This window comes from Cajanus cajan, chromosome 10, assembly GCF_000230855.2.
Source record: "Cajanus cajan strain Asha chromosome 10, NIPB_CcT2T_4, whole genome shotgun sequence".
Lineage (NCBI taxonomy): Eukaryota > Viridiplantae > Streptophyta > Magnoliopsida > Fabales > Fabaceae > Cajanus > Cajanus cajan.
Genome location: NC_138526.1, coordinates 20,487,112 through 20,514,724, shown reverse-complemented (window position 1 = coordinate 20,514,724; position 27,613 = coordinate 20,487,112). Strand labels below are relative to the sequence as shown.

The following is a 27,613-nucleotide window of genomic DNA, read 5'->3' as shown; positions in this document are numbered from 1 at the left end:
TCTATGTTTAGGAGAAGATCCTATTCATTATATTAGTAGGTCTAGTATCATAGATTTCTTTAGGTTTCATGAAAGGATTCCTTCTAGGATATTCCTTTCACATTTATTTGTTGAAAATATCACTTCTGATGAATTTCATTATATATTTGTAGGTATGGCCAATAATCATGAGGACCCTCGAGATTTGAGGTCAAATCCTTTTCAAGAGGGAGGGGATGATAGACTATGGCCAAGGCCAAGGAATCCAAGAGGTGATATCATAAAAGAACCAAGAGGAATGGGATGATCTTCAAGACCTTTTCATATGTTTTGTACATAGTTTCTTTTGTATAGGTTATTTTTGCCTTTGTATTTGTAAGGCACTGTATTTCCCTTTTTAGTAGCTATTGTATATTGATTCTAGGGTAGGTTACTTGGACACTTTGATTCCATTTAACCTAACCTAGAAATACATTCTTTTCTTAGTTTTCTAGTAGGAGTGGCATTAGCAAATTAGAGAGTGTCCTTAGTAAGCTAGAGAGTGCTCCTAGCAATTTAGCCAAAGGTGGTCCTAGCTAAATTTTTCATATTGGACTCATTTTACTCCTAATTTTTCATAGATTTGATTTTGCTAGGTTCCATTCCCATTGAATGAACCTAACTAAACCAAATTAACCATTTTCAAATCAAAAGGAGTAAATTAATTCCAAGAAGCCACCCACCTTAGAAGTGTGTTCACACTTGTGTTCACACTTGTGTTCACACTTGGACGAAATTCATGGAGTTTCTTAAGCTTGGAAGCTTGAAGCACAAGCTTCTCCTTGGCTAGCTTACCAAGCAAGCCAAGTGAGAAGCTTGCTCTCCAAGCCTCTTGACCTTGGACGGTTTATCTAGACTCAACCATGGTTCCTAGTGAACCATGGTCAAGACTAGCTTGCTCTCTAAGTTTCCTACTCCTATAAACTTGTAATTCTTTGATTGTAAAACACTTTTGACCAATTTGAGAAATGAAATCTGAATTTTCTCTCTAAATCAAGAGTCACAAAAACCGAAGAGAACTTTCTCTCCTAAGTTCTCTCCAAAGGTGCTTCAACCTTACCTTGGTTCCTTAAGCTTCTACCTCAAGCTAAGGAGTAACCGAGCCACTTCAAGGCTTCTTCTCCATTGAAGAACACTTCAAGGAGCTTCAAAGAGTCATTGGAGTCTTAACCTCAATAGCATTCACGGTCCTAAGCATGGAGCAAGTGAAGGAATCATCAATCTCCTCACCTAGTTCCATCACGAAGACTGTAAGTCTGCTTGATAAACTTGTTACATTAGGAGTTTTATCGGCTGCTTATCCTTAAATGAAACTATCTTAAAAAGGGAAAATACAAGCAATCTTAATCATTATGACTATATTTTCCTACAGCAGACGATACATTTTTTCAGATGTAGTAATACTCTATTAAGCAAATCTACATAATCGTCTGATATTCAAAAGTGCACTGGATGAAGAAAGCTACTATAGTGAAAATGTTTTTTAAATACCTTTGTTCACACACACACATATTCAACCCCCCTTCTATGTGTTTTTCTGCTAAGTTCAATAGGGAGTGGTTGACATAAGGTGATAATTGATTACTCTAGCCTAAAATATTGTGTCAGACCTTAGAGTTTGCCAGGTGACAGCGACAAAGGTACTAGGTCCCTATGATGGGCACCTTGGGGGCCTTTAAAGACTAGTGAGGATAATTACAACCTTCCTATACATGCACTTTCTTTGACAAAGACCACAAACCAAGGATTATGTACGTACTATTCGCAGGTGTACATTTGTTTAAGCATATATGTGCTGCATTTGTTGTGACCTTTTGTTTATTTCAAATAGATAAGGAATATAGATAAACAAATAGATATTAATAAAGAAAATAACAATAAAAAACTAACATCCTTTTGTATACCCCAACCTAAAAACATCATATAGGTAGTTTAGTACATAAATAAAAAAATGTTCTTATCATGCATCCTTTAGTTTAGTACACACATTCACTAGAAATGGAAGGCATAGAGATAACATGCAAAGATTTTTGGGAAAAGTGAACATTCCAAATTACAATATCTTCATATTATAGGAAGCTATGCCGAATTTTGGGATTATCATCGCTCTTTCAACAAGTTAAGAAGAAAAGCCTTCTCATGATTTACCAACCTAGAATATCTCGACCAGGTTGAAGCGAAATTATCAAGGAAGGATGTCGTGCCCAAAATAGAGTTGGAGTCATTCAAAGAAAATTTCAAAAGAAGGTATACTGAGGAATTGAAGCAAAAAAAATGGATTAAAAAAAAGCTTCTTAAGAACATAGTTGGGGGACTGAAATAAAAAGCTACCTTTGATTGTAGTATATGCAAACTAGAGTTTTATTACTATTGAAAGAATTGGATGGGGATGGTCTAGTATTATATGGCTATACAACACAATATTCTACATCTCACTTTATATCATTAAATTTTTAATTCTTTATGCTCTTAGCAATAGGCTTGGGACTTTGCCATTTAGCAAAGAGCGAGTAGAATTTGTTTTCTTGAGTTGATTAATTTAATCTTGGTTTTATTTTTTTTTATTCCATGCTCATGGATTTCATTTTCCTGTAGATCACATTCATGAGGCAAAACTATTTGATACCTTGCCATTAAGTAAAGGGTAAGCACATATACAAAGAGTATTGCAACTTTGTTTTCCTTCCTTTTTATTTTCTTTTCTACCACTTTTTTTCCTTTATGTCTATTAGTTTCTTTCTCTCTCTTTAATTAGGATTTGAGAGTGCATTGTAGTAGAAAGATGGCGACATCGATAGAAATGGTGACTAACATTGCAAGATAGTGTAGTTGTTTGGGTTTGCTTTTGAGAGGGGGAATCTTTTTTTTTTCTTTTCTTTCTATATATATGTATATTTCCTTTTTTTTTACTTATATACGAGACATAATAAGAATTACTTCTCTTTCATACTTCTTTAATGTGATTACATACCATTTTTCATAATGATACAATTTTATTTGTAAGGTATTACTATTTATTGGCTTTTAATATTGCCTTGTACCTCTAATTATCTATAACATGTGGAAATAATATCAAAACTTGAGTGGTAACTAATATACATCTTTTAATGCTTTAGTTTATTTTAAAAAATTGATGAAAAGGAAGAAATTATAGAGGCATGAGGTAAAAGGTTTGAATGAGAGAAAAATAAGAAAACCTGAGTAAAACTATGAAAATGAAGTGAAAATCAAAATCAAGTTGTGATAAGAGTACATGATGTTGGTCCCACTATACTAGAATCTAGAAGGGGGGGTTGAATAGATTCTATCCTAAGATAAACTCTCTTTTCGCACAATTCTTGAAAATAACCTATCAAGAAATCTAAAATACAACCTTTATGCAATTTGAATAACAAATAATAGTAGATTACAAGGTTTATTACTAACGTAGCAGAATATCAAAGTAAATGCAGCGAATCAATCACTTGCAATCAAGGTTGATTTTACATTACCTTCTTTTTAATCAATTTCAATTATAAGAATAAAGATCAGAGTTGGTATTATAATTGAAATTTTGTTTTTCACAAATCTTTAAAACAAGAAATCAACAAGATTCTTAAAGATAAGGGTAAGAAGATAAAGAACACAGAAATTTATACTGGTTCAGTCATCCACTTGGCCTACATCCAGTTTTCCTTGATTTAGCACCCCACTAAACCAAAGATCATTCACTATAATATTTTTTTACAAACACCTTGCACACACAATATTACAAGAATTCAAACAAGCATCAATCTTGACACCCCAAGATTGAAATCAATCAAAATTTTTGTACCCCGCAAAAATTACTTGAGAAACCCTACTTAAGATTTCATCATCTCTTGTTGAGACACCCTATCTTAAGAGATACACCAATTAAAATGAAAATACAAGTTTAAAGATCAGAGTAATATCACCTAATTTTGTGAAGATGTTGATCTTTCGCTATTGAATACAATTATTGAATTTCTTCTTTCAAGAATTCATGTTCTATCTTTGCACTTCTTGAAATTTCAGAAAATTTCTTTGGTAACACTTCTAATCTTGTTTCTAAAAGTATTCCTTTTCTCAGATGTTTTTTTTCTAAAAGATTTTCAAAAAGTTATCTTAAAGATTCTTTTTAATTTCAAAAAGATTGATTTTATAGAGTGCAAGACGTGATTTAGTGATAAAGAGTAATAACATAAGTAATCTATTACTTGTGATGGTAATCTGTTACTTGCTCTTTAAAATTGAACCAAAACAGAAAACTGTCTAGGGTAATCGATTATCTCTAGGGGTAATCGATTATCCCGTGATTCTAAAGTCCCAAAATTTCCTTTCATTCTGTGGTAATCGATTATCTATATTGGTAATCGATTAACACGATGAAAACTTCATTTTTTCAGCCTGATTCCAAGCAAGAGACTCTGTTTTAATCTATTACCAACTTTGGTAATCTGTTATTTTAGAGAGTACTTGAAAAACATTTTTTTTTCAATAACAAACTTTGTAATCTATTAACACAGAGGACATTTGAATATCTTTTTTCTAGTAACAGGTTTGATAATCTATTACCCTGAATGGTAATTTGATTAACAAAGTTACCTTGAAAACTCTTGTTTGAATCAAGTCATATTTCTATGTTTAAACACTTGGTAGTAAATTACCTTTTTCAAAATTATCTATTACTTCATGTTTACTCATGGAAATACTTAAAAAACAAATTCTTGGTTTCTTTAAAAACTTGACAAGTTCATGAATTAAACATTCATTATCATCATCAAACATAAACAAACACACACAAGCCTATATCTATTGTAATCAATACAATATCCTTTTGAATAGGCTCAAACATCATTTATACATTTATATCATCAAAACTAAAACTTCTTGAGGAGTCTTCTTGTTATCTCAATAATCTCCAACACATGATGTTTTAAGTTATTGATGTTTTATGAAAATTGAGAAATACGATGACTTTGGCTATACAAGAAATAACATGATGATTCGCCTTGAGAAAAAAATAAGATAATCATTGATAAATATTATATATTTTTCATGTTTGAATATATGTAATATTTGCTAAAATAAGAGGTGAGAGACTTTATATAAAATTTCAGTTTATAATTTGATTTTAAGTTATGGGGCAAACTTCATTTATTCTACCATCTAATTCTTTTTTTCTATAAGTACTATTAGAGTAGTTTGTTTGAACATAACTTGTTTCAACACTCACATCTCAAAAACTGAAATTAATACAAGTGGTTGGTTTTTGTGGCTTTTTATCTTATTTCTTCCATAGATCATTCTTGATTTTATTATTTTTTCAGTGTATTGTGTAGATCCCTATGATATAAGACATTTGAATTTGAACATGTGATCTTTATTTTCAAAAATATATTATTTATCATTTATGTGACTTGTTAGATTCTTCTTCGAGGGCATGTGATTGTGGTGCTCAAGAATTTGAACCCATCAATCCTACTAAGTGTTTAAGATATTATTACCAATTTATAAGAATAAATTATTATATGATATAAGAAGTATGTTTAGTATTTTTCATTTTTTTTATTTTATCATAATACTATCTTTTGATTTCTAAGAGACTATACTTAATAATATTTTAACAAATATTGTCCTTTAATTTAATAGCAATATTTATCTAACAATATGTTTTAAGACAAAACTAGAAATATAAATTGAGTATCAAATATTAGTTAGCAAATAGATTTTAAGTATATATATATATATATATATATATATATATATATATATATATATATATATATATATATATATATATATATATTCTATTCGCATACTCGTACATAATTAATTTATCCAAGAAAAGTTAGAAGATAATTGATGATAAATCATTTATTTGTAATTGTTCAAATAAAAATGAAAATTTATAAATTTGACTTTATAAAATCAAGAGCTTAGACCTATTCTACCTTACCAACAATTCTTTCCTCTTTATAATTGTTCGTGCTTTGTACTTTATTTTCAGATAAATTAATTATTTTTAATCTTAAGTACATGATTATAAATTATCAAGATTAAAATTAAATAAAATCAATATTATATGATGGACCATCACACTTAAAATGCGCATTGTAATTTAAGTCACAAATCATAATATCAAACTTTAAAATATATCTTAATTTTATATTACAAGTTATATCATTTTTGATATTTATAATTATTTAATAGTATTTTATTATACTACATGATAAATAAATATTTGATTTAGTTTTATATTATACTAATTTTTATTATTGTTATATTAACGAACAATTTATTTTTATCATCTAACTATATTATTTGTGTTTTTTATAGAATAATAAAATAAATCATTTTATCATTGCTACAAATTTCAAATTTGCGTAGTATTTTTAATTTTTATTTATTCTCATTGATAATGTTGGTATAGAGTATATTTACGTAAAAATAATTAATTCTTACTTAAGATATTTAAGATTTAACTTATTCTTTATAAAAAAAAAAAAGTTTAACTTATTCTGTAACATTCAATTAGAATTATCGAAGTATATGTTATATAGTTTGATAATAACAAATTTGATAAGCAATTAATGTTAATGATGTAATCTTAATCTTAATATTATTAATAAGTTATATTTATAAATTAAAAAGTATACTTACTAACGCTATTAACATAATTTTATTAAGCTAAATAATTATTACTGCAACAAGCCTCATTTCTTTTTGTACAAGTTATACTCTTTGTTTGATAAGGGAGAAACTTTTTTCTTACTCAAGAATAATAGTGTATTATAAATCTCAAGAATCATGATTCATGATAATAGTTAAAATATGTTTGATTAATCATAAAAGTTTTTGAAAATATTAATATAAAATTTTCAGGAATTAAAGATTTTTATATTCAGTTACTCTACTATATTCTTGGGAATATAAATATTTTTTACAAAAATATCCTTTATTAAAATAAACTTATTAGATATATTTTTTACTCAAATCTTATAACAAATATGACATTAAACTATTTTTAAAAAGTTAATAAGTTATAGTTAAAATCATTTAAATATAAAATTCAACAAAAAAATAAACACAGAAAAATGCTACATAATAATTAAGAAGGATAAAAAATATATATTTTATTCAAATAAATAAATAAATTAATTAAAAATTTTAAACAAATACCATTAATCTATAGAAATAAAATAGACTTAAATAATATTATTAAAATTAACAAGGTCAAGAAATAATAAAATACAAGAAATAAAGAGAAATAAATATATGGGAGGGAGAGAAAGGGAGAAGGAGAGGGAGAGGGAGAGAGGAGGAGTGAGAATGAGAGAGATAAGGAGAGAAACAGAGAAAAAGAAATAGAAGAAGAAAGGAAGAGAGAGAGAGGGAAAGGGAGAGAGAGAAGAAAGAGAAATAAAAGGCGAGGGAGAGAGGGAGAGAGAGAGAGAGAGAGAGAGAGGGACAGGGAAAAAGAGAAAGAAAGAAAGAGAAATAGAAGGAGAGAAAGAAAGGGAGAGATTTTTTTTATTTTAAAAAAGATATTGTGATCTTTTTATATACATTAAATTTTTCCCTTAACTTGGGAAAGTTAGATTCCCACCCTCTTCATGTGAATGTTTTTGTGAAAAGTGGGATAAAAATGATTCGGGAAACTACATTCTTGGAATATATATTTTAAAATAACTATCAATAGGAAACTAAGGTTTTTTACTTTAAGATTCTCAGGAATATAAAAATATGTTGTGTATCAAACGCCCTTTAGTCTCTTTCTTATAAAAAGAATAGTTTTTAAAAAAACACAAAAAATATATGCCTAATGTGACACCTTTACTACCCTGACACGCATATCGTAATAATGTAATTAAACTAAGGAAATAAGGGGTTCGCATAAAATCTTCATAACTGTTATTCAATATCCAAAATAATTGAGAAATAAAAATTAGAAAATAAGACATAAGAGTTTATAAATTATTTTCAAAAGAATAAATATAACTCCAATTATAAATAAAAATACATGTCCTAGAAATTCTCTGCCCCGATGTCACAATATCAGAGCACACCCACAATTCAATTGTTGTCATTCTAGATGCCACTCATAGCCAGGTCTTCCTCACCTAAAACATTCACAAATTGTACGGTGAGAAAAGAAAACATCTATATGTAAAGTACACAAGGAAAACACAACATTATCTTATCACTTAATGAAATATTTACAACCATCTCTATATGTCCTAATTCTATCAATCATGCATCAACTTCACATCACAATTTCACAATCACATCAATTCATCACAAATCTTGCAATTAACACTATGTCAAGGCCAAGCCACATTTGACATAAGTGATATGTGTTAATTGTCTCACACATCCCACACTATGCCAAGGTCACGTCTTCCTTGTAGCATCACTTACCCAAGGGTCGTGTCATTCCTGGTCATTAGTGTGAGGAACCACAATCCTATTCACATTCATAATCCACACAAATCTTACAATTAACACTATGTCAAGACATAAGTGATATGTGTTTATTGCCTCACACATCCCACACTATGCCAAGGTCACGCCATCCTTGTAGCATCACTTACCCAAGGGTCGTGCCATCCCTGGTCATTAGTGTGAGGAACCACAATCATATTCACATTCATAATCCACACAAATCTTACAATTAACACTATGTCAAGGCCAAGTCACATCTGACATAAGTGATATGTGTTAATTGCCTCACACATCCCATACTAGGCCAAGGTAACATCGTCCTTGTAGCATCACTTACCCAAGGGTCGTGCCATCCTTGGTCATTAGTGTGAGGAACCACAATCATATTCACATTCATCACAACATCTCATTTCATGTCAACATACTCACATTATAATTAATTGAACAATTAAGTCATAATATCCCATTCGCCACATCATATTATCAATTTAATACTTAAAATGGTAGATATAATATATACATTTGTACCAAGACATCACACCGCATTCCATAACTCAATTCTGCATCACATACACAAAACGGACAAGTCCACACAAAATAGTGGTTCACATAACTCTCAAGCAATTCACCATGAATCCACATCTAGATCATCAATTTTTATCATATAATATAACAATAATATTTATAAATTAATATAAAACTCAATTGAATCACCAATTTAATAGAATCTTAATTCAAATAGTATAATCCCCAATTTTTCCAAAACCTAACTCACAAGCACTTTTCTACGATTTCGTTCTCTCTCCTAGAGCATCATTTTTACAAATTAATCATATATTCATAATCCTAAATACATACAGAATCTCATAATACCAATAATTTTTCAAACAGAAATAATTATAAAATTACTCATAATCCTATGAGCTTCCTCCTCTACCCAATTCCCTTATGTAAATTTGCATACAAATAATTCCCTTTCCCCCCGTACCTCGATAAGCAGTAGCTGAAATTAAAACAGGATCTAGTTGGTCTCCTCCTCTAGGTTCGTCTCAGTCTGCAGAAAATGTAGAAGGAAAAGAAGTCAGAACTGAAAGAAGTCAGAACTGAAAAAGTGTGTTTTTGGGAGTGCTAGAGGGTGCTATTTATAGGCATCAGGATTGGCCGGAATGACCCGTTTCAAATCCAGAATGGCCCGTTCTGGACTCTTCGTCATGTGTAAAATTTCACATCCAGAACGGCCCATTTTGGGGTGACATTTTAACCCATAATGACCATGATTGGAACGACCCGTTCTTAAACTAGAACGACCCATTCCCAACTAGGGTTATAAGACTTTTTGGTCGTTTGGAACGCCTCGTTCTCAACTAAGATTTGTAGGAAATCTTAGTAGTTTGAAACGGCCTGTTCCAGTTTGGGAACGACCTGTTCTTGGCTACTAAATCACCCTTATTGGGCTTTGGGCCTTCGTATAATCTGTGAAAATCGGGCTGTTACAATTCTCTCCTCCTTTTAGAAATTTCGTCCCCGAAATTCACCTGAAAACAGAAATAGGTGGGCTCCTCGCATCTTGCTTTCTAATTCGTAAGTCATAGTCTCTCCAGTCCCCTTTCGAAAACTCTACTAGTAGGAAAATTCATATAACTTCACTACCCCACTAATGTACATCTCTATGAATCTCTCTAAAGAATATCTAATATCAATAGGGGTAAGGTGAGCCACCTTGGTGAGTTTATCCACTATAACCCAAAAAGAATCAAATTTTTTAAGCATCTTAAGGTAAAACTACAACTAAGTTCATAGATACAGAGTCCCACTTCCAAAGTGGGATGTCTAAAGGCTGCAAAATTCCTCAAGACTTCTAGCATACTAAACACAAGTACACAAATTACTCTACTCCTCTCTTCACCTTAGGCCACTAAGCTTTCGATGCATCACTTTGATACATCTTAGTAACTTCTAAATGAATGCTAAGAGTACTCTTACGCCCTTTCTCTAAGATAATCTTCCTTAATTCGAGATTACTAAGCACATAGATTTTATCCTAGAACCCCAAAACACCATCAACTTCCACTCGTAAGGCTATCTATACCTCTACCAATCTTCTCCACTTGGTTTACTAAGAAAGGATCTAACTCCTGAGCTTCTCTAATCTCATCCATTAATCTATTAGTCTTTTCCAACATACTCAATCCAATGTTCTTAAGGGTGAGCTCACACATCATGCTTAAGTCTCTAAATTCTTCTATTAGATCCAACCTTTAAATCATCAAAGATGATAGGTGAATGGTCATCCTAATCAAGGCATCTGTCACAATATTAGTTTTACTTCTATGCCTCTCTCCAAAGATCAAACACCTAAGCATAAGTTCACTAGGTACACATGCTCGATCTCAAAGTCTTACTACTCCATCTATACCTAAGGCAAACTCTTATCCATTACCTTGTCCTATAGTCTCATATCTTGACACCAAAATGAATCAACTAATTATGCTTCTCCAATTTCTTTCAACGATCCACTTGTTGCCCGAGTCATACCTAGTTTCACACTACTAGGAGTAATATCTCTAGTCAAACTTAAATCCCTAATTTGAGCCAAAAGATCCATCTCTCTAATCATAAGAGAAGATAAATGTAAAGGTTTCCTACTAAAAACACTGGTCACCACATTGGCTTTGCCCAAATAACAAATAAGATCAAAATCTTATTCCTTAAGAAATTTCAACTATCTCCTTTGTCTCATATTCAACTCCCTTGGTCAAAAGATATTTAAGGCTCTTATGATCACTAAATACCTCAAGCTTAGAATCATATAGGTAGTGTCTCCAAATCTTCATATAAATATTACAACCGCTAACTTAAAGTCATGGGTAAGGTATTTCCTCTCAAGTCCAACTTAGAAGCATCACAAAAGACTTACTAAAATTCGGTAATATTAACACTAGCCAACCTTTCCTTAAGAGTTTGGAAATTGCTCTCATACTTACTATCCCGCATAAAGACAACACTTTCCTGGTCAATCTACTCAAAGGTAATGTTGTCTTAGAAATTTTCTCTATGAATCTTCTATAGTACCCAACCAATCTAAGGAAGCTCCTAACCTCACTAACTGACTTGGTTGCCTCCCACATAAGCACAACTTCTACCTTAGGTAGATCTATGTTATACCTCCGCTAGAAATTACAGGACCTAGAAAACTCACTTCATACAATCAAAAATCACACTTAGATAACTTAGTGTAAAGCTGTCTTGGATATATTTTCACCATCAACTCCAATATGATGATATCACATCCTAAGGTCAATCTCACTAAACACACAAACATTCACTAATTGATCCCTAATGTAACACCTCAGTTTTCAAAAAGGTTATTATTATTATTATTATTATTATTATTATTATATGGTATTTGGTCATAATTATTTTAATAATTATAGAAGAATATTATTTTGTACGTGTTAAATAATTATTGTTTTGGACAATTATTTTGTACGTATTAAATAAGTATTTTTATTAGCATTTTTTAAATAAATATTTATATGTTTTAAGAGAAGGTTGATTTTATATGATATTTTGTTATTGATATTATATTATTATATTTTGGGGTCAGAAACATATTATCTATAACAATAGATAAAGGGGATACTTTAGTTTGGTTTCCACAAATTTTAGGACTAATTTACCCTTTATCTATATGTTGTCTTCCTTAATTTATATGGATATAACCGGAAACAGAAAAAATTGGGTTTTAAAATCATACATGTGGCTATCATCTCCTTCACTTTCCACACCCACCCACTACTCTCACATTCATAACTTCTCTTGAACTCCCAATAACTGATCGTTGTACGTGATAATTTGTTTTTGGTTTGGGCAAACCAAAACCTATCCTAAAAATTCATGCGAATTGTTGTTTCTTCCTTCTGGCTTATTGTTGTACTCATTTATTATCTTCTATTATAGGTGTTTCGACATATATAACTTCAAATTGGTCAAACTGACAACGTGAAATTTAGCCCGTGATGTCCGGGTAAAATTTTTTAGTATTTTTTTTGGGTATAATTTATTGATACTGTCATCTGTTGAAAAATGTCAAGGCCTTTCAAGTGATGATATCTATTTTCATCCAAACAAACATATAAAGAACCAATTTTTACGAAAACCCATAAAAAAAAATCGTTGCGAATGTTAGTGGGACAGTCAAGAAATGATAGGGTTCTTCTAGGAGGATCAATTGTCTCGAAGAACAACCAAGAAGGGTAGGGAATCCAAAGAATTGAATGGAATCCGAACAAGAAGAATTTATTGAATTATATGAATTTTCAGAGATTTTGTAACACCCCAATTTTCAAAAAGGTTATTATTATTATTATTATTATTATTATTATTATTAGATGGTATTTGGTCATAATTATTTTAATAATTATAGAGGAATATTATTTTGTACGTTTTAAATAATTATTATTTTGGACAATTATTTTGTACGTATTAAATAAGTATTTTTATTAGCATTTTTAAATAAATATTTATGTTTTAAAAGAAGGTTGATTTTATATGATATTTTGTTATTGAAATTATATTATTATATTTAGGGTCAGAAATATATTATTATTATAGAGAAAAAATATTTTATAATATACATGTATTTATTTTATTTAATTATTTTGAGGAAAATTAGAAGTGGGTTAGAAGAGAAGGAAAATGGGTTGGGTTGACCCAGTCCAATGGATTAATTTTAAGAAAGGAGTCAGGTGGTGTTAACCCTATCTGCCTCATTTGTGTTCTGAAGGGTTAGGGAAAAAAAGAGGAGAAACAAAGAGCTCTAAGGAAGAGTACTCAGGAACGATCTTAGATCACACCAAGACCATTCATCTTCTGCTCATCCAGGTACGGGGGAGATGAGTTTCTTCATATGTGAATATAGGGGTGTTCGGGTAGTGAGGGCAATCCCTAAGTCCCTCTAAGAACTCTATTTAAAATTCTGAACGATTATCTGTGCAATCGATGTTCTAAATTCTTAATTCATTTGGAAGAACTTATTTCTTGAATTGTCTTTGAATTCCATTGGGGCTTTCTTGTTAATTCTTTATCCTTAAATTTGATGACTTGAATTTTATGTGTTAAGAAGAGTTTAGATTTTTTTTTGTAAAACCAATGGAAACCAATTTTTGAGGCTTGAGATGTGTATGGATTGATTTGGAACGTATGAAGAATATAAATGGAGTTAAACTGAACCAACGGGGTGTAGAAGTAGTGAAAATTGGTAAAAACCTTGTTGAAACTCTTAAAACGCAGGTTTAATTTCACAGAGAGGAGTCTGGGCAGAGATTTGGGCGCTCAGCGCCAGTTTTGGGCGTCGGGCGTCAGGACCCCGACATACGTTTGTAATTTTGTGATATCTTTCTGTGTAGTTATCCAAATCGAGTGCCGTTTGTTTTTTTAGAAACTAGACATCTGGGGCTACCATTTAGACACAAGAATCGTGTAAAAATATTAATATTTGATCAAGTTATGTGAGTTGCAATTTGAGCCTTCCAATCTGTGTGCGAACCACAACATCAATTTTTGTGAGCCCTGAATGGTAACCTAAACGACTTTATTAGGATTTGTGTTCTTCATGAAAGTTGTAGATATTGATGTTAGGATTCTAATGGAGTTGGGATCACTTAGAAAGGATATGTATATCTCGAGTTATGGTTAAATTATTAACTGAATGTCATAGATATTGTGATGTGTGTGAAGAATTATGTGAAATTTGTGATCTATGATGTTGATAACTTAATGATAGGTACCTAGCATGTGAGGATGATATTGCATGGATTGTTATTGACATGTGATGATGTTATATAATGGAGATGCATTAATTATGAGTTACGTGGGATGCATGAGTTGCATGAGACTTATGAGTTGCATGTGGTGCTTGAGAAGCCAGACGTGGCTATATTGCATTGGACCCTGGGCCCAGAGAGGGGTTGAGACAGGGGGGACCATGACGGGAGGCATTCCATGCGTGGGCCGTTGGGTGTTTAACTGCGCAGCTCACTGGCCATATAGGGTTTAACGGTGGGTGGATTGCCTTTGCACGGGCCGCTGGGTGTTTAACCGTGCAACATACCGGCCCTGGGAGGGTGTGAGAACAGTATGCCCGCATTGGCAACAACTAAGGGAATTGACGAGGTACGCCCATTGTGCGGAGTGCCAAGTTGAGACTCTTAGGAGAGGAGATGTGTATGAGCATATAGTGAGCATGTGTATGAAAGCTTGTATGATTAAAAAAAAAATGATGTTTGGTAATTATATGAGATGTATTTGTTGTTTATAGTTAATGATGATATTTTGGTGCACGGTGTGGGGTGGGAATTGGGTAGCTCTATGTTCATATATGATGTTATCTATCTCTCACCGTCCTGTTTTTATGTGGTTTTCTTTTAGGTGAAGATGAAGGCACTCATAGTGTTGAGTTCTAAAGGGAAAGGGTTCCGCTCTGATAGGATGTGACATTGGGGCATGAATTTAGGATGCTTTAGTTATGAATTGTTATTTGTCGTTTGAGGAGACTTATTTTTAGGAGTTTTATATTCACCTTATATTTGTAAATTCTGGATCCCTTTCATTTTTCTTTAGAGACCTTGATAATTTTCTTTTAAGAGTAAAACTTTATTATTATTATTATTATTATTTCTATTTATTTCAAGACTTGTGAACCTATGAGTTTTTATTAAAATATGTGGACCCTTCTTGATGTTATATTTATTGAATTATTCTTATTGTTGTTACTTATCTATTATGGGGTAGAAGGGTGTCACAGATTTCATTGTCTTATCCCGAGCTATTCTTTACAATCTGCTATATAGCAGCAATTCTCTAACAGACTAACAACTTCCCAAACTGGAAGTTTAACAGAATTAACCAACTCATTAAATCTCCTAATGACACGTGTCCTTATGCAAGTCCTGTATCAAGAAACTTCAAAATCACAAAAAAGTTGGAATGGAATGAGCGAAAATCCAAAAGGGGATTGTAGAAGCAGTGAAAAAGAAGGGAAAAATGGGAATAAGCATCAGAATCCAGAGAGAGAACCTCGGAGGGTGTTGAACAAGAACAGAGTGAGCGATTGGAAACAAAAAATGGACGTCACGGTGTGAACGCGTGTTAATAACCAACTCAGATAAACTGTCGGGTGCGATCGGTGTTTGATTCTCAGTTGAAGCTTTTCAAACTTCAAACGACATCAGATTCAGAACTTGACCACAAAATAGGGTTCATTATTATTATTATTATTATTTTTAATATTTTATATTTAATATACAAATTAATGTAATTAACAAATTCAAAATTAACAAAAATCCATTCATTGCATTGCAAAACCTTTTTTTCTTTTTTTGTAACCATTTCAATTTTTTATTCACATTTACGTTTTTTCGGTTTCTTGCGTCAATTGAATTGCATGCTTTCATTTTTAATTTCATCTTTTTACATTATCAGATTCATTTTTGGTGTTTCATACTACCTAGATTCTCTCTATTTTGTGCTTTGCTTTCTATGTTGATAATTTTCAGAAACAGAAACAGGCTGTATCTTCTCCTTTTTTTCTCTCTCTTTGGGTATGGTGTGGTTGTGCCCATGTCCTGTTTCGGTTTCTGTTTCCTTTCACAGAAGAATCAAATCAATTATTCACCGTCCGTTTATTCATTCAATTCAGTTTTTCTATTTTTTTCCCAAAAATAAAAATCAAAACTTTGCTTTAAACATGTAACCCCATCCTGAGATTTCGCCCCTAGAATCTTGATCCCTTTATCCAGAAACATTTTTTTTATGAATTTCTTTTTTTCTTTTTCTATTTAAATTTTAGGATATATTAAAACACGCTGAAGAACAATACTTTCAATATGATATTTTGCAATAGTCCCATCTAATTCTACTAAAGTAATTCCTTTATTTTTTTTTTCTTTTGTTTTTCTACCATTAATATTTTCTATTTTTTTCCACATATAATAAGAATTTTATATCAAAACCAAACTCGACAATATCTTCATGTTGCATGTTAAATTTCAAAAGTTTACTTCTAATTAATTTAAAAAATAAAAAATATGTTCCATTAAATAATAATAATTTTTTGAAATTAAATTATTTATAAACATTGAATGTATTTCTCATGTTTACTCTTTTTTTTACAATGATTTTCTCTCAGTATTAACTTTAAAATGATTTTAATTTTAATCAAATTTTTAAAAATCCAAGTTTTACCTATCTCTATTTTCCAAATTCATTTTCTCCATTTACAAATATTAAAAATTTTGAATTTACTAACTTTACTATCTTAATAGCTTTAAAATTTTGAATATAAAATCATATTTTAATAAATTTCTACATTTAATACATTTAAATTTACATAAATACATTTAAAATTTTACTACAAAACCAAAGTAAAATAAAAAATAAAAAAATAGAAAGAAAATAATGTGATGCATAGTAACAATTATAAACCTAATTAATCCTGGTAAAAATGATAAAAGTTGCATGACCAAGTTTGAAACTTTAAAGAATGTGGTTGCATGCAGTGAAAACTAAATCGCCAAAAGAGAAAAAAGTAGTTACAACTTACAGAAATAACTATTTCTTTAATAAAAATAAAAAAAAAAGAACGCAGTTTAACTTTCATGTGAATAAAACTATTGTCTTTTATTAATTTATTATTTAATATATGCTTTAAATTTTACAAAAAATACTTATGTGTATCTTTTTATTATTATTTATAAATAATACCGTTACATTTTTCGATCAAAAATCTTGGTCATCAAAACTTCATGCTTTTTTTATTATTTTATTTTCTCCTTTTTACTTTTAAATAAAGACTGAAATTCTACTAAAAAAATTTCAGGGAAATATTTCCAAAAATAATATCATATATTTATCAACTTTATTAATAACTATTTATTTTAGTAACTTCACTCATAATTTTAATAAAGTCTTCATTTTGATAAAGATGGCTTGAATTCAAGATTTGGTTTAATTTTTATTTTAGTACGTATATTATATAGTATAGATTTTTTTATACAATTTAAATACATAATAGATTATTTGTTGAATAAATAAATTATTCCATGATTAAATTTTATAATAAATGAACATTCAAATATTTAACTTACATTGTATAAAGTTAATAAACAAATTTAATTGGAATATAAAATTATTGCAATTAAATTTATTAATAAGGGAATTAAATCAATAAACGAACCGTTAAAATTTAAAATTTAAAATCTAAAATCTAAAATCAAAAATCAAAAATTTAAATTTTAAATTTTAAATTTTAAATTTTAAAAGTTAAAATTTAACATTTGAAATTTAGAATTTAAATTTTAAAATTTAAATTTTAAAATTTAAATTTTAAAATTTAAATTTTAAAATTTACAATTTAAAATTAGGCATATATTAAATTTGAATTTTGAATAAAATATAGTTATATATTTAAATTTTTAAATCTATTAAGATAGTAAGTTTAAATATGCTTTTTTTTTATAATTTCAACAGGATAAAATGAATTCAGAAAATACAGATATTTTAAATTAAAATTTTTAATAACTTGAGTAAAATTAAATTCTTTGTAAAAATAATACACAAAAAAAATCATTGTAAAAAAAATATCTAAAATTGAGAAATACATTGACTTTATTAATTACATAAACGTATGTAATTAATTTAGTTATAAAAAAATAGTTATTATTTAATGACACATATTATGGTTGTTAAATAAAATTAAAGGAAAGTTTAGAAATTTAACGTGAATCATGAAGATATTCTCAATAGTGACTTTTATTTAAAATCCTTCTTATATGTGAAATAAATAATAGAAAATATCAATGGATTAAAAAGTAGACAAAAAATGGAATAATTACTTTAGTATCGTGAATGGGATCCTAATTCGTGAATCGTGAATGCGTTACTTCACTAAATACTGGGCTCTTCTCTGCCTCACTACATACAAATCTATCGCTATTTTTAAGTACGTCTTTGTGCTTTATAAGGAAAACTATTTCAACTCTAGGATGATTCAAACGTGAAATGCACCGTTTTCACACTAAGGTTTTTATCCCTATGTCTCTGTGTTTGTCATAATAAAAGCACATACAGTGTTTTTATTTTGTTTAAATTTATTTTTGGTGCTTGAATGTTATAACATATATATATTTTTTAAAGTGCATGCCAATTTGTGATTGATACGTGCATTCATACACATCACACATGAAGTCAAATTTAGTCTTTGCTTTTGTTTCATTTGTGTGTGCATTCACTCATTCATTTACTTGAATTTTTGATACGTGACTTTAAATTTGCTACGTTACTTTATTTTATTAAAAAAATAATTTTGGCATTTCTATTTTTCGGTCCTATATTTTCATACAGGATGATGCGATCCCTTTCACGATGTGAAGTTGTAAATTTTTTTTTAATGGATTATCTTATTTTCATAACTATGATATATTCGCATGTTATGCTTTTCCTTTTACTTTCTTTTACTTACAAATTCATCGCATGTAAGGACTCAAAATGATATTTTGATAGTTTTGCATTTTTTATTATCGGTTATTGTCTGTATCATTTGTTTGTGATTTTTGGTGAAAATCTGTGAATTATACAATGTTAGTGTACATTAGGGATTGTTAACATACTCTGTGAACATTTTGAGATTTGTTGGGAATAACTACCTTTTTATGATCTAATGTAATATTTTTAAAATAATTAAACCAATAACATAGGTTTCAGTAATGTATGACTTAATTAATATACTAATTTTTAAACAATTAAAGTAAGTACATATACAATTTCCCAAAACTTTAATGGATATAAATGTAATTTATACTTAATTTAAAAGCCTAATGTTTGTTTGTGTCTTGAACCGTATCCAGGGTCCACATCTGATTTCTTGAAGGCCAACGAAATTAGGCTTTATCAATTCCGGATCCACGACTGTAAGGTTCGTATTATTCCTCTCTTCGGAATCTTCATCATTGTTGGCATTTTTTTGGGTCTCAATAGTTGGTATTTTGCATACTAAAGAGAAAACAATAACTAACTATAACTTCCAACAATTAATTATTTTATAAATTTTATTAACTATGTATGTAAGTTTAGACCTTTTTAACAATGATCTCTATTTTTTTTCCATTATTTTTTCAACGATTTTAAATTTAAAATACCTATTAAAAATTCAAATTTAAATTATGCCTAACACTGAATTTTATTCCATTTTTAATATTGTGAAATTTTCAAATCTTCATTTTAAAACTTAGAATCAAATAAATTTATTCAAAAATTTTAAATAATAAAGTAAAATTATTAATTATAAAATTTGATTTATTTTAAAATTTTTATAAATTAGAATTCAAAATAATTCTACAATAAATTATTAAGTTTAGTCATTTTTATACCATGTAATTATCTTAATAATTTATACAATAAATATTAAATTTGCTAATTTGGTAAATAAATAATGTTAACTAATTATTTTTAAATAACTATATATATATAATTAAACTTAAAAATAATAAATAAAATGTTTTTCTCAAATTTAATCCGTTTTTACCATGAAACCATGTTAATTTCTCAACTTATTTTGTTAATATCATAACAACCGTTGCTTATTTATTTGGTACTTTTTTACTCATATTCTTAATGTAATTGTATTAATTTATTACTTTTCAACTCTTTATAGTCATATTTTTTTTATATTTTTAATAAAATATTTTATTTAGAATATTTTTAATAAAATATTTTATTTATAATAAGATATATATATATATTTGCGGTGCCTAAGCAATTCGTGACCCTATATGAATTTTATCTTCAAATTTAAAATTAATATTGTACCTATTTTGTACTATATGGAAACCTACACTTTATCTGTTTAACAAAATAATAGTTTCACCATTTATTTAATATTTAATAATAGTGATTATTACATTTATTTATTTATTTTATTTATTACTTAATAAGAATTCAATATATAATTGTCCACAAATGCTATTTGACAGATGTCTATATAACAATATACCAAATTCAAATGGTCAACAACAAGAACAACAACGAGAAAGATGGAGACAAAACTATAGAAATAGAAGAAATCGAATGAACATGGATTAAAGACAACAACAATTGTCTAGGCGACGTACAAATTACCAACAAAGGAGACAACAACAAAATCAAGTACACACATCATGTTCAACAACTCATCCATCTAATTCACATATGTGTACAACCACAGAGATGTTAAATAATTTGCCAAACATAACCTTTCAACATTCCACAAATGCAATTTACAATAGCAGAAAAAGACTGACATATGTACGATAATTAGCTCGGTCGACTACGTTTCAAAGAATACGTAACAATCAAACAAATGTCAGTTTTTCAATTATTGGTCACGTTGGTCATGGTTAGTTGTGTATAAATTTTTTAATATATTTTTGCAAAACTATTTTTTCTTTTTGGTGAAGTTATTATTATTTTTTACTAAACATTTACAATTTCACTTTTCTTCATCAGGGTTTCAAGGAACAAATGACAATGAAGCAGGACCGAGTATCAGAAATATTGATCACATAATTCATGGTTAGTAATCATGAATTTCAAATATATTCATAATTGTTTATTTCTTTTATTTGACAAAAAATTTGGTAAAATTATCTATTGAAATTTTATATTTATTTAATTATTTTAATAAATTCATTATAATTCTGGTATGGACACATTTACTTTTTTTTTTTTCTATTTTATAAAAATGCAGATGATCCAACAAGGTTTCAAGGAACAAATGACAATGAAGCAGGGCCGAGTAATATACATATTAATAACAATGGTAATGGTTAGTGCAAATTAAATACCATTATGAATAACTATCATATATATTCAAAAAATTTATTCACTTAACATATCATAAACATAAATTTACAATTTATGAATGCTATTTTTTTTATTTACAATAATACAGATTTCATGGAAGTGGAAATGCAAAATGGGAATACTATAGAACCAAATATTCAAGGTACACACAATTTCTTTATGACCCCTATTATTTTGTAGTATTTTTATTTATTAATTACCATATACTATGCAACACACACGTATATATATTGTTTTACTTTTATTAAAATCCATTATCACTTTCTTAAATAACGCAGAATTGCCATCTGAATTTTTACGAGCACATAATAGTGCTCGAAAATTTCAAAATACCATGAGAATGACTAATTCTCAATTACCAACTCCAAGTACATGTAGACGATGTCAAGCACAACTATTTTATCATGAATCAAAAGATATGTGCTGCTCTGGTGGAAAAATGAATTTTACACTAATTAATGCTCCCAAAGAGTTGCTTGATATTTTTCTGGACTCTACATCTGAAGGGAAACATTTTAGAAAACATATTAGAAGTTATAACCATGTACTTTCATTCACTTCACTTGGTGTTCATCTTGATAAAAATTTTGGACCAAATGGATGTGGTATATATAGTTTTCGTGCTCAAGGATCAATATATCACAACATTGGAGGATTCTATCCAAATGAGGGTTGTAGGCCACGATTCTTGCAATTGTACATCTATGACACAGATCATGAATTACAAAATAGGATGCTTGAAAACCCCCAACTTCATGAATCCATAGTTTCTAAGTTGCAACAACTACTACATCAGTGCAATCCTTTTGTGCATGTATTTAAACAACTTGCACTACGATCAAATGTTCACGAATGTAGTCTACTTATTAAAGAATGTCCTGATAATCAACCACAATATCATCTTTCAACCGCTTCACAAGTTGCCGCAATTATTGTTGGTGGAGATATAGAATCAATGTCACGTGGACGAGATATCAATTTGGTCAGTCATGATGGTAATTTGGTGAACATTCAAGAAACAGTAGGCTATTATGATCCACTGCAATATCCTTTGTTATTACCATTTGGGACATATGGTTGGGATTTCAACACCAAAAATGATAATGTACAAAATATCTCATGTCGAGAATATTATAATTACATCACTAGTACAAAAGAGGTGTATTACGTCGGACATTTTCAGCTTTTTACGTCAGAAAACGTACCGACGTAGAAGCGGGAGACGTAAATTTTACGTCGGATCTTCAAAACCGACGTAAATTTACGTCGGACATTAAGACATCCGACGTAAAAAAGTAGGAAAAAAAATAAAAAAAAAACATAAAAATGTCAGCAGAACGGCCTGTTCTGCAAGTAGAACGGCCCGTTCTGCTTGCAGAACAAGCCCTTCAGCTTCGTATAACTACCTACACAAATAGAACAACCAAAAAATCAAATAAAACAGATAGCCAGAGTAGCAATGCGAAGTAGAAAAGTGCTAACGAAACCTTGATTCATACCTAAGAAGCAGCAACAATGTGCAAATGAGTCACAAAGAGTTCATTCCTCTGCAAAAGACAAAAAAACGATTCAGTAACAAAGGAGAGGGAGAGGGTTTAGAGAGAAAAAAATGAAAAGTGATGAAGAGTGAATAGGCGCGGTGTGCCTCGCGCTCTCTTATTCAAATTTGCGTCCTTTTTTACGTCGGACCTGGTAGGGTCCAACGTAAAAAGTCCAATCTACGTCGGACACAACACACCTCCGATGTAGATTGGACTTTTTACGTCGGACCCTACCAGGTCCGACGTAAAAAATTTTGCAAAAATTACAAAAATGCCACCGCTTTTTTTTACGTCGAATTTTTGTATTTCTGACGTAAAAGGGGTGACGTAATATGCTAATTTTCCACTAGTGCATCCTTCAGGTATTTTTCCTATATGCTATAAAAATATCTGTAAAAATAAAATTATGAAATGCTAACTAATACTTGTGTTGTAGATTCGTCCAAATGATCAATCTACATTGTTAAAGTTTGGTAGACTTTTACAACAATATGTTGTAGACAATTATGTAAAAATTGAATTAGGGAGGTTAAGGTGGATTCGAAACCATCAAAATAATATTCGTGCTGAAGTATACCAAGGTTTGCAAGATGCTTTACATGAAGGAGAAACTATGAGAGGTAATCCACATAATATTTATGAATGTAATATTTATTTCAATAATTTTCATTCTGGTTTACCAAAACTAACAAATTAAAATTATTATTGTAGAAAATATCGGTCAACGAACAATATTACCATCATCATTTATTGGTAGTCGTCGTGACTTGACACAACGTTATGAAGATGGAATGGCTATTGTGCTTAATGATGGTAAACCGGACATTTTCCTCACAATGACATGTAATCCTTCTTGGAGCGAAATATCATCTCAACTAGGCCCTCATCAAACACCACCAGATCGTCTAGACTTGCTAACAAGAATATTTCGATCAAAATTTGGGCAATTGAAGGAGGATGTGATTAATAAAGGGGTCATTGGAAAGGTAAAAAGTTACATGTATGTGACAAAATTTCAAAAGCGTGGACTGCCACATGTACATATGTTGTTGATCTTAGAAAGTAATGACAAATTACGTGACCCTGAAGATTATGATAGCGTTGTGAGGGCAGAAATACCTAAATTTGAAGATGAACCACAATTGCATGAAGTTGTACTAAAGCACATGATTCATGGGCCTTGCGAAACTTTGAATCTCAATTCTCCATGTATGAAGAATGGTCAGTGCAAAAAAATGTATTCAAAACAATTTTACCAAGAGACACGCCAAGGACATGATTCATACCCACAATATATAAGACAATTTAACCACCCAGTATCTGTTAATAGAAATGTCACTATTGATAACAGATGGGTGGTTCCTTATAACCCTTGGTTACTCTTAAAGTACAACTATCATATAAATGTGGAAGTATGTAGTAGCATCAAAAGTATTAAGTATTTATATAAATATGTCTACAAAGGTCCAGATCGAATATCAATGGAGGTGTGTAGAGGTTCAAATTTAGATGAGGTTCAACAATATATTGATGCAAGATGGATTTGTGCTCCAGAAGCTTTGTGGAAGATATTTAGATTTACTCTTTATCGAATATATCCATCTGTTGAAAGATTACAAATTCACTTACTAAATCGCCAGCAAGTGCGATTTTATAATCATCAAACAATCACTGATGTTCTAAACAATGACCATAACTCCAAAACAATGTTGACACAGTTCTTTGCCCTAAATCGCGGAGATCCAAATTCAAGGGGTTATTTGTACAGAGAGATTCCAGAACATTATTATTGGTATAGGGGGGATAAGGAATGGTATCGAAGAAGGTCACCAAAGAAAGTCATTGGTAGGATTTATACAGTATCTCCTTCAGAAGGTGAAAAATTCTACCTACGCGTTCTGTTATCTCATTTAAAAGGTTCAATGAGTTGGGAAGATATGCTTTCACCAAATGGAACATGTTTTACCACATTCAAGAAAGCGGCTGAGCATTGAGGCTTTTTAGAAAGTGATAATAGTATTCATGAATGCTTAGTTGAAGCATCAAGTCTACGAATGCCTTATGCTTTAAGGAGTTTGTTTGTAACTATATTAATCTTTTGTGAACCCACCAATGTTAGACAACTCTGGGATGATTTTTACACCTACATGATGGAAGACTATCCTTCAACAAGCGTTGCTCCGACAACAGGTTTCATTAACATGTTATTAAAGGATTTGAATGACCTTTTGATTCAACATGGAAAACAAATCACAGATTATGATTTACCAACAATAACAATGGAGAATACTCATAGTTCTTTGATGCCAAGGGTTATACAAGAGGAGTTATCCATCCAGGTAGATAATGAAGATTTAGAATCTGTGATTAAATTAAATAATGATCAATTAAGTGCATTTAATGCCATTATGGATGTTATCAATAATAAACAAAGTCAAGTTTTCTTTGTGGATTGACCAGGAGGAACAGGCAAAACATTCCTTTATCGCACTTTAATTGCAAATGTGAGAAGCAAGGGACAAATTGTTTTAGCAACTGCCTCATCTGGTATAGCTGCCACACTATTACCTGGTGGTCGAACTGCACATTCTAGATTTAAGATACCAATCAATGTAGAGGCAGATTCATTTTGTTCTATAAGTAAACAGTCTGATCTTGCGAAACTAATTAGAGAAACCACAGCAATCATTTGGGATGAAGCACCCATGACAAATAGATATGCTTTGGAAGCATTAGACAGATCATTAAAGGATCTTCTAGATTGTAATGCTCCATTTGGTGGTAAAATTATGATATTGGGAGGGGATTTTCGTCAGGTGCTTCCTGTTGTTCCAAAGGGTACTAAGGCACAAATGATATATGCATGTATTGTTAAGTCTCATTTATGGCCTATCACAAAGGTTTTACATTTGAGACAAAACATGAGATCATTACAAGATCCTAATTTTGCAGAATATCTAATGCGCATTGGAGATGGTAATGAACCTACCAAATTGGATGATATGGTAAAAGTACCCCATCAAATTGAAATAACATGGGAAGGGGAAAGTTCAATACAAAAACTTATTCGTGACACATTTCCACAATTAGAATCTCATACATGGAATGCTTCTTATATGGTAGAAAAAGCCATACTAACACCAAAAAATGAGGATGTTCAAAAGCTTAATGACATTATCATCAACCATTTCCTAGGAGAAGAACGACATTTGTTATCATTTGATGAGGTTGAAGGGGACACACACAACTTATATCAACAAGAATACTTGCACTCTATTACTCCAGGTGGTTTTCCACCACATAATCTGAAGGTTAAAAAATATGCACTATTGATGTTGTTGCGAAACATAGATCCTAAAGCTGGCTTATGTAATGGAACAAGGTTATTATGCCGTGGATTCTTTATGAATATGTTGGATGTTGAAATCCTAACAGGTCATAATGCTGGAAAGAGATCTTTTTTGCCCCGGATTAAGTCAGAGGGACAAACAATACCCAATGTTGGAATTTATCTTCCGCGACATGTTTTTAGTCATGGTCAATTATATGTTGCTTTGTCAAGAGGTGTTTCTCAAGCTTCAAAGAAAATTCTTATTAAAGAAGGAAAACTTGAAGGGGAAGATGGAAACTTTACGAAAAATATTATTTTTAAAGAAATTTTGTTATCTCAAAATCAGGGTTGCCCCCTTTTAATTTATAATAATGATGGATTTAGATTAATACTTGATAATGATATACAAAAACTAAAATTTGTTTCATTTATTTTTTTATCTACAGTCAAATTAAGATTCAAGGAGATCCTCCAGTTATATGAAGAGATCAATAGAAAGAATTTAAATATGTATTTTGGCAAAAAGGTAAGTGATAACATATTTATTCACTTTTTAATATGAAACTTTATTATCATCTATTTTTCATTATATTACTTATATTTACTAGGAGGATGACTTTGAAAAATTATGGAAGATTTGGAAGGACAATGATTCACTCTCAACAATTCCTCTCATTGACAACAAGGTTCAATTTAATTCATGGTTAGTCTTCATATTTTGTTCTTGCTTATTTATTTAAATTGTATTTTCTTTGTGGCAGGTTCATCGTTTAAAAATATATTCTATTGGGTGGAGTTCTACAGTAATAGTAGATAAAACCCAACTTTGGAAAATGGTGAAAAAAGAATTGTTGTCTCAAAAATTTGAAAGGTAATTTAATAATATGGTTCTAAAAATATTTTATATGTGATAATTTCATATATATAAAAATATAGTTGTATTATTACTTAATTTAAATCAATTCTAACTCATATTTTTAACAATAATAGGACACTTGAAAATGCAAGATCGAGTAATATCTGTCATATTAACAACTTTCATGCAAAACAAGATATCTCCATTTTTGAGGTTGTGGTAATTTTTTTCATAACCTATAAAAATTTACATCAAATATTACCTCTCTCATATTGATACTTGACACTCTATTATTTGTTTATGCAGTTTTTTAAAGTTAAAGAAATTATGGATGATGTATTTTATAAAGAATTAAAATTTATTCTCGAAAGGTATGACATTATGCAATTTAATTATTAATTATTTAAAATGTTTATTATTTATTGACATTTAATTTCGTTAATTTCGTTCATAATTTGCAGGGAAGCTAAAAATCGTCCTGAAGCAAAATCATTATTTGATCTTCCTATTAAAAAAAATTTATGA

At 29.9% G+C, this 27,613-nt stretch overlaps 1 protein-coding gene across 1 annotated transcript in view; it reads left to right on the top strand.

The window, feature by feature from the left end:
- Nucleotides 1–27,613, top strand: part of LOC109807004 (uncharacterized) — a 45,890-nt gene extending 18,277 nt beyond the window's left edge. Inside the window, exons 2-14 of the mRNA XM_083064718.1 lie at nt 21,004–21,069; nt 21,245–21,322; nt 21,449–21,502; nt 21,639–22,465; nt 23,338–23,521; nt 23,613–24,776; nt 25,362–26,465; nt 26,679–26,758; nt 26,841–26,918; nt 26,994–27,103; nt 27,223–27,307; nt 27,395–27,459; nt 27,550–27,613. Coding sequence (XP_082920844.1) covers nt 21,004–21,069; nt 21,245–21,322; nt 21,449–21,502; nt 21,639–22,465; nt 23,338–23,521; nt 23,613–24,776; nt 25,362–26,465; nt 26,679–26,758; nt 26,841–26,918; nt 26,994–27,103; nt 27,223–27,307; nt 27,395–27,459; nt 27,550–27,613 — 3,959 coding nt within the window. The remainder of the gene's footprint in view (nt 1–21,003; nt 21,070–21,244; nt 21,323–21,448; nt 21,503–21,638; nt 22,466–23,337; nt 23,522–23,612; nt 24,777–25,361; nt 26,466–26,678; nt 26,759–26,840; nt 26,919–26,993; nt 27,104–27,222; nt 27,308–27,394; nt 27,460–27,549) is intronic.